Genomic DNA, 8,990 nt, shown 5'->3' on the forward strand with positions numbered 1-8,990 from the left:
AAGGAAGGAAGGAAGGAAGGAAGGAAGGCTAAATGCAAAAGTGAGTGACTAATTCAAAGACATAAATTGTTGGGATTTGGTCATATACAGTAGAGAGAATGAATGAAGACTGAATCATAAAACTAATACCTGGAAGCAGAGTGAATGAGTCAAGAGAATGGGAAGAACCAGAAAGTTGTAGTTGGATGGAGCTAATGAATCTTACAAATAAAAAAATTAAAAGAAGAAAAGGCAAGTATGAAGTGATATATGGACATGGTCTGTCATTGTCATTCATGCCTTAATCACTTCCCAGTTGAAAGTGGTGATTGGATGGAGTTGATGAGGTCCTGCAAAAGAAGAGCCTGAGAAGTTTTAAAAGCAGTGTATGAAGAGCGGTACAAGGACATTCTGGAAGAATGAAAAAATGTGGGGAAATATTGTGAATGGTGTTGGCGTAAACTAAATTTAGCTACTTTTCTCATTTCATGTTTAGGGTTATTTTTTCTTTACAATTTCTTAATATTTTTTCTACACTTTGCATAACATGGTTTATTCCAAAAGTAAATAGTATGAAGGCTGGGTACATAAAGTTATTTTTCCTTCATGTATATGTCTGCATATTTAGTGGCATCCCTTTCAGAATAGGTAGAAACTGCTTTTTTGTCAGTTACATATTTATGCAGAGGCACACAAATCCTAATTTTAAGAATGTATCTGTGTAAATGTAAATAAATTGCCAGTTGATTTTTATAAACAGACAAGCTGCAACAGTTAAGCCTCGCCCTTATTTTTACCACTGGTGAAACAAATTGTGTGAAGTATTACAATTGATTGCCCAACCTTTGCAATATTTCTTTCTAAGCAATCAAATGCCTGTCTGTCAGAAGAGAGTGTAGCTTTGTATGTTGCAACTTTTTGACTAATAATTGGCGTGTCTTCATATTTTGACTAGTCTGGAATTTAATATAAACACTATTTGGACTCAAAGGAAACATTTATGATTAAATAGTTAAAATATTTTGACAGTTTGCTTTAGGTAGTCTGAGCTCAGCTTTTATGTGTTGTTGTAATTTCCTGTGGGTTTCCCCCCCCCCTTAGTTCTAAATGCAAGACAAACATTTCACACTTGGCAGTTGTGACTGATCTCTCTGAGTTGATTTTATAAAGTGAAACAAAAAGGGGAGGGGGGAGTGGAAGACATGCCTCCCCTTTTCCAGGAATGGTCTGCTGAGAACAGCTTTTAAATTCTTTGACAGCAGATGCACTGAGGTTGGTAGCTGGAGGCTTATTTTTTAAAATCACAGTGTGCTATTTAAATTTGTTTGCCTCCTTAAATTTAAGTCATGTCATCACTGGTTTGGATTACCTCTGTCTGCCAAGAGTTGGGCTTGCATCAGATCAGCCTTTGTTTTGGAGACAGGCAAAAGAAAGAAGTCCAAGCCATTCCCATTGGCATTGTGCAGGCAAAAATCTAAAGTAGGTGGTAGTTTTGAATTACTCTGCTAGGTTAATGTGGTCGTTTTGGGAGGAAGCAAAGGATAATCTGAGCTTTTGTCAACAGATGTTAGAAGATTAGGATTCAAATTATAGAGAATACCTTTTGTATAACCAAGTGCTTGCTTCAGACCTATGCAAAATATGGGATTCATTGAGCTTTAGTCATATCACCCCAATTCCATTCATGCAGCATTTACTGGCTAAAACCAGAAATAGTTGTGTTGGCCTATAAGAACTGAAACTAACCTCCTAAAGTTAGTCAATACTTTTAATACAACCAGCAAAAGTGCACAAAAATGTGCAAACTTTTTTCCTTTCCAAAATTCTTCATTCAACTGGGCAGTACCAAAAGCTGTAGATTTGAAACATAAGTCAAGCGTGATGTAGAACGTGGAGGCAAAATATAGAATTTGGAGTCATCACAATAGTCACAGCAAGGTAGTCACTGAACAAGGACTACCTGTAATGGTATTGCAAAACTGCTTAGTCATGGCACTGAGATAAATGTATGGTGTTAAGCTGCATTAAGACTTCTGGGTGCCCCGTAGAGCTACATGTTTTAGCCTAAATACTACAGAAGAAATGTTTACAGCAGGGCATTGCAAAGGTACCATAGCATCCCTGAGGTTTAAATGTTAATCAGAAGATCATTAACATTTTTCAGTGAAAAAGTGTAAGACTCTTGAATATTTGTTATCCTATACGTGAATGATGAATAGATTTGGAACCTCTGCATTTCATTTCTCTCAATGAAAATTAACTTTCCCCAAAGTATAGGTCATTGGTATTTTTTAAAAATGTACTTGTTTATCTCTTCTTTCTTGTTTTCATAGGACATTAGCCCTCTAACTGGTGTTCCAGAGGAGCATATTAAAACAAGAAAAGCTTATATTTTTGTTCCAGCCCGTAATGCCATGCAAGCTGGTGTTAATAACACAAAAAAATGGAAAATGGAATTTGACACAAGGGAGCGTTGGGAAAACCCACTGATGGGTTGGGCATCTTCGTAAGTATAAAATAGCATTTTCAAAGTTTATTCTTTGATCAACTATTACAGACATTTTTACCAAGCATGATTCGATTTTAAAAGTTCTAATAACATGTTTTTGCCAAGGATGTTATTTTTTATTTGGGAATTTTTTGTTAACTTCTAAATGTGAAATTGAAGCGATTCTCACACTTGAGAAAGGGGGTCATCAGGTGGTAAAATGTACAAATGACCATGTGGAGTTGCATTAAATAGGCCATGAAAATTCCAAGAATCAGATAAGATCAAATTGTTGTTATTAGCTACATTACATAAGAGTCAGTTTTGTCTAGTGACTAAAGCAGCGGTTCTCAACCTATGGGTCGCGACCCCATTTGGGGTCAATCGACCATTTCACGGGGGTCGCCAAGCAAGGCTGTCTGCCATTTTTTTCCCCTTTTCCGGCGGGTGCCTTACCTCCCTTGAGCTGGGCCAGCTGGTGGTCGGCCTGCTCCGTCTCTGCCGCTTGCCAGCTACGCCTCGGCCGGCGCAGGGGGCGGAACCACGCATGCGCGGCACTCCCGGGCAGGGAAAGTCCTCGACTTACGACCGGTTTAGTCCTCGACTTATGACCGGTTGGGGGTCATGGCATTAAAAAGGTTGAGAACCACTGGATTAAAGCATCAGGCTAGAAGCCAGGAGATTCTGAGTTTTAGTCCCTCTTTAGGCATGAAAGCCAGTTGGGTAACTTTGGGCAATGTCACTCACTCTCAGCCCATGACATCAGGCTCAAGGGACAAACTGGTTGGTCAATTCCTGTCCAATCAATTGATCAACATTCAGTTGATTTGAAAAAGCAGACCTTGCACCTGTGAGAAAATGCTTCAGAAAGGAAAAAAAAGCTAGGTTAAATTTTACTGATAAAGAAATGAGAGGCCAAAACAGACAGTCATCTTTATTTACTACAGCCTAATGGATCTTAGCCCAGAATCTAGACAATTCACAACAATTAAAGAAATTACAATAAAAGATATAATTTACTAATTATAGATAAAACACATTTTGTGGTAATTTGCAGGATCTGTTTTGTTCCCTTTGCATGTGACTAAGCAATGTCTGTGAAATAATCACTATATTCCAACAAATGTTGGGTTTATCTGTAGACTATATAAACATAATAAATCCCCACATCTTATCAATTCAGTCAGATAGAGAATGCATTCCAGTGAAAGCATTGCTAAAAGTTGCAAACAGATGTGACAAGCAGATACGTATCAGTAGGGATGCTTCCAGCTTAGGTAATATTTGATCTAGATTCTTAAAGTAATTACCTGGGTTCCTTAACACTCTTACTTTTAGAATTAGGCTGCCTCTTTGGGGACTATGCCACTTTAGATACTGGCTGAAGCAAATTCTTTGGGAACATTCTTAGTTTACCTTATTTTACTGTATTAGATAGATTTGTGTCTTAAGAAAACAAATCAATCTTGATTTATCTTAGTAAAGCAGCATGGGATCTTGGACTTCAGTAAAAAATAAGAGTTTCCAACTTGTATTATAACTGCTCAGATTCTTAGCTCAAAACTCGCTGCCTTCAATATGAGAGTGGACGCATTTTTATTGTATGTGTACATGTGGTAGTATCTCCATAATGCTTTAACAATTTGTTAAATTTTATATCAATGAAATGAATGAAAGAAGCCATTTGGTTTACAATCTGTCTTCGTCTGTCACCTATTTCCTTGCTTTCTAAAGTCAGAAAGTTAGTTCTGCATCACTGAAGAAAGTACTGCAGATTTTATGAAGATTTAGTTGCAGATCAAAAGGACTTTTTGCGATGAAGCAATTGCACACAGACTTTTATAACCTTGAGACACATTTTACATAATTTCAGAGTTGCTGTAACAGATTTATTCTCATAAATTCTGAGAATTCATCATGCTTCCCTTGGTAGTACTAGAAGTTCTATTTTAGTGATTGTGGTGGTGTTATTCATGAAAGAGATATTCTGAAAAATTAAGTAAGCACATGTTTAACATTTCACTCCGGACTGTGGGTTTGGATGTTTGGCTTACTCAGAAAATGGAAGGCTAAGAATTCTTGGCCCTTTTGTGGTTCAGCCTCCTCCTCCTCCTCCTTAGAAATAAAAAATCAGAATGCACGCAGACAAATTAGATTATTTTTGTTTCCTTTTTCCTGGTGTCATAAAATGCATTTCTAACCCACCATAAGGTATTGTGAAACTTAGAATTAGAAGCAGGCAGCTAGCAAGTTGTCTCAATTCTTGGATAGAAAATATGATTTAAATTTAAATAAAGAATGCATGCAAGGTTGTGTGGTTGTTCTAGCCAGATCTGTATTTTAAAAATCCGTGGGATTTCCAGCCAGGCCTGAGGCACACTTGTATTGTGCCCACAAGCTTCCATTCTATGCTATACCATCTGTTGTTTTTCTTTAACAACTCTCTGAAACTACTAGATGTGGTCATCTAGGGATTTGGAGTTAAATGTGATCAGCATATGAGGACACTTTTCCCTTGCCTTATGAGTCAGGTGAGGCCATAGAGCTGCTGAACCAGTGCCTGGTTTTGACAATGGACTAGGTGATAGTAAATAAACAGGAGCTGAACTCTAAGAAGAGGAAAGTGCTGTGAGCTAACAGTCGTTGTATCTGTGGAGTTGATAATCCTTCAGTTCTGGATAGGATTGTCCTCAAGTTCCCAGTATGGCAGCATTAGTACTGTTATTATAGACCCAAATACTTTTGTCCCTTTTTGGTATCTCTTAATGTCTAGATACTGTGATGTTTAATAAATATCAATCAGTATTACTGCAATGTATTGTGAAGCTTCAAATAGTACAGAATATGGTTGTTAGAATTTTACTGGTTAATTTTATTACTCAGTTTCAGAAGCAGAGGCTTTGCCCATTGGTTTCCAATTCAGTTCAGAACACTCATTAAAACCCTACGTAGTATCTTTCCATTGTATATGTCCATTAAGAATCTCTATTGAAACTCTCTATGGAGATTCTCAGTCATCCCGGTCATGGTTGTCCCAAAAGTGCTTCAAAAGGCAATTAAACTTTCTTGGTTTTTTTCCTTGAAAACGTTTTGCTGCTCATCCAAGAAGCTTCTTCAGATCTTGAACGTTTGGTCCAGTTGCCTTTTGAAAAAGCACCTTTGTGACTCTGTTGAAACTTCATGTGCCTTTTCTCTCAGCGATACAAAGATAATTTACAGGAAGACGATTTCCTTTAGACCAGAGCCAATGATTGTGCCATTTTGGCACTAGAAAAGATTTATCTTAATAGTTTTTCTGAAATCATAGTGCTTTTAAATGTTTACTTGCTATTTCCATGTTTTATTATTTACAGAGCGGATCCTCTGTCCAATATCCAGCTAACTTTCTCTACAAAAGAAGATGCTATTGCATTTGCTGAAAAAAATGGTATGTGCAGCAGCAACCAGAGTGCATGCTATTGAATGAGAGGGGGAGTTTGAGCTACTAGCAGAAAGAAATGGCAGTGACACGGGGCTGAAATTTCATCTTGGCAGATGTGTTCTGTTGAGTGGGTAGCAGTACCTAATGTACTAGTGATGCACAACAGGAATTGCTATATGATTCTGAAGTAGAACATTCAAATATTAACATTCTCTTACATTGTTTGAAATTGAAGTTTGGATTAACACTTGATATCGTTGATAATAAAAAATATTGAACTTCATCAGTAGTAAAAATTGTTCAGTTGTCCCTTCATAGATCCTTGTCACTTTCATTTTCTCAGCCATCCTCACTACCTTGGCACAGAGTGATTGGTGTCTTACCTTGCAAACATCCCAGGAAGATTTTTCCCTTGTGTATCATTTAGCTTGGAATATTGATACCAAAAGAGAGTGCGATGGTTCAGCGGTTAAACATGCTGAAATGGATAGCTGACAGACTGGGTTCCAACCTGAGTGCCACGTGACAGGGTGACCTCCTGTTACTTGCCCCAGCTGCCAACCTAGCAGTTTGAAAGCATGCAAATGCAAGTAGATAAATAGGTGCCACTTCAGTGGGAAGGTAACAGCGTTCCGTGCACTTTGGTGTATAGTCATGCTGGCCACATGACTATGGAAATGTCTTTGGGCAACGCTGACTTCCTCAGATAAGAAATGAAGATGAGCACTCCCCCTAGAGTCGGACACAACTGGAAAAGGGAAACTTTTACCTTTATTGATACCAAGCTCTGGTGCTGGGTTTCATGGGGGGGTTTGTATCCAACATTATCTTCCCCAATAGCATCACATTATGACACAATGTTGCCATAATAGACAGGATGGATGTGCCATAGTGCTAGTACTGAGAAAAACATCTTTGGAGGGAGGATCCTTATCATCCCTAATGAGAACATGGTCGCGGGGGTGGGGGGTAGGGGGTAGGATCCATCTGTAGTAAATGGTCCTGCAGATAGCCATTATGGCTTTAGAGATTAAAACCAGCACCTAGGAACAGATTCTTAATAAGTAATTTGATATATGCATAATAAGTATTTGTAGTTAATATTGTTGCTTTTAGGGAAGATCAGCTCTTGGATCAAAATCTAACTGGGGGTCATCTGCCTCCGTTTTGCAGGACCGAAAATGTTGATTTAGCAATTTTCTTAACTAAAACATATTGAATATGTTACTCCTGGCATCTTAAATACACTGAGAATTTTTAGGGAGTAGTTCTTATAAGCCTTCTTATAACACCCATAAATGTTGGTGTTAAACTAAATCTGTACATTTTACTTTATCTCATTTCCTACAAATATTTGACAAGAAAATCAGTTTGCTAAAGTGAGAACTAAGAACATTGGCCTAATTCCAGTGAATGTGAGTGAGAGATGTTTTACCATCTGCCCGTGCCAGGGCATCTTTATCTTGGTTTACAAGTCTCAGTTATTCCATGATTAGGCCTCATGAGTGCAGAGATTTTCAGGCAGATCAAATGATGCCAAACCCTGTGATTCTTTATGTGCTTGTTTCTAACACTCTGCAAACATGCAGTTATTAAACTCAATTTCATTCCTGAACTAGAGTCAAAAGTTGAAATTATCCCTAGGAGTCTAACACAGGTTTGCGTTCCTGTTTAATATATATTAACTTCAAAATAAATTATCCCTAATAACACATAATGTTGACAGTATTTTAAGGAATATAGGCCAAAAGATTTAGAGAGATCCAAGCTGAATAATCTAGTGAACAGTTTTGCATGGAAATGTATAGATCTGAGTCTGAATTTTCTCTAGATTACATCTTGCGTATAAAAGTGAATAAAAAAAGATTCATTCCCTATTATCCTTTCCCACTCCCAGGTAACTTTCTCAGAAGCAAGTGCAGAATATCATTACTGCACTTTTACTGGGGTGTGAATAGTCTATTAATCACATTTACCCTTCCTTGATCCCATGTGTCTGTCTCGGACTGCCCATTCCTTTCTGCCTCTGTAGGGAAAGGAATTACCATCATGCAAATCCATTTTCTGAATCTGACAGCAATATAATCAGAATAATGTTTACAGCTGGAAAACAACTCTTTAAAAGACTAGTATCAGGCAATTCCATTTGTTTTAAATGTGAAGCTATGGAAAAATTAGCAAGGTTTCTGTTATGTGAAGCAGCTGATTCTGAATTCAGGGATCACATTCTAAATTCTCCAAAGCTCACCTCTTTGTCCTTCTTGCTTCCTTGTGGCATTGGGATCCTCTGCTACCAGGCATATTTTCAAAACTTGGCTTGACATCTGATAGAGAGGTGTGAATGCATAAGATTACAGCCTTCATGTGTCAACTGTCGATCCTGGTCCATCAGCAGGAGCGGTGAAAGTTGGAACACACAGTGCCTGAGATCTGACAAACCTGGGAACAGGTGTAGGTCACATTTAAGGCATATCTGTCTTAAAGGATTATTGTTCACTGCCTTTTGCAAAAGAATAAACTAATAATTGCATATTGTATATCAAATATGTTGGTATTTCTTTTCTGTTAGCTCTTAAAAGTTTGAAGTTACTTTTGTTTGTGTTGCACTTGCTCACTATTACCAACTATATGTGTGTTGTTTAGAATTCTCAACATGTTTTTTCCTAGGCTGGAGCTATGATGTTCAAGAGCAGAGGATTCCAAAACCTAAATCCAAGTCTTATGGCGCAAACTTTTCTTGGAACAAAAGAACAAGGGTGTCCACAAAATAGGTTGGCATTGGTTGTCTCTGCATCTGACTGTGAATAAAGTCAGCTGTGCTGTATTTATAGTCCATGTATAATACATCTCTTAATCTCCTAATAAATTTGACCTTTAAACTACTCATGCGTCTTGTGGTGTCTATTTAAAATGTTTTTGATGTCTCCAATTGAACCTGTTACAAACTTCCCTATATTTAGAGAGGAGATTTGGGGTGTTCATACCTCTAGGAAATTGCTGTACGTGGAATTCATTAAAAGGAATGTTTGAAATGAGCTGCAGCATTAAAGACCAAGCCTTGGCTTTTGAATAATTTTATAATTCAATATATATTCATATATA

At 37.6% G+C, this 8,990-nt stretch overlaps 1 protein-coding gene across 1 annotated transcript in view; it reads left to right on the forward strand.

Moving 5' to 3' along the window:
* The window catches only part of NDUFS4 (NADH:ubiquinone oxidoreductase subunit S4), a 34,815-nt gene extending 26,043 nt beyond the window's left edge, over positions 1-8,772 (forward strand). The window contains exons 3-5 of the mRNA XM_015822882.2: positions 2,313-2,485; positions 5,821-5,894; positions 8,556-8,772. Coding sequence (XP_015678368.1) covers positions 2,313-2,485; positions 5,821-5,894; positions 8,556-8,659 — 351 coding nt within the window. The 3' untranslated portion in view covers positions 8,660-8,772. The remainder of the gene's footprint in view (positions 1-2,312; positions 2,486-5,820; positions 5,895-8,555) is intronic.
* Positions 8,773-8,990: the final 218 nt, after the last annotated feature.

This window comes from Protobothrops mucrosquamatus, unplaced genomic scaffold (assembly GCF_001527695.2).
Source record: "Protobothrops mucrosquamatus isolate PMUCROS unplaced genomic scaffold, P.Mucros_1.0 scaffold1715, whole genome shotgun sequence".
Lineage (NCBI taxonomy): Eukaryota > Metazoa > Chordata > Lepidosauria > Squamata > Viperidae > Protobothrops > Protobothrops mucrosquamatus.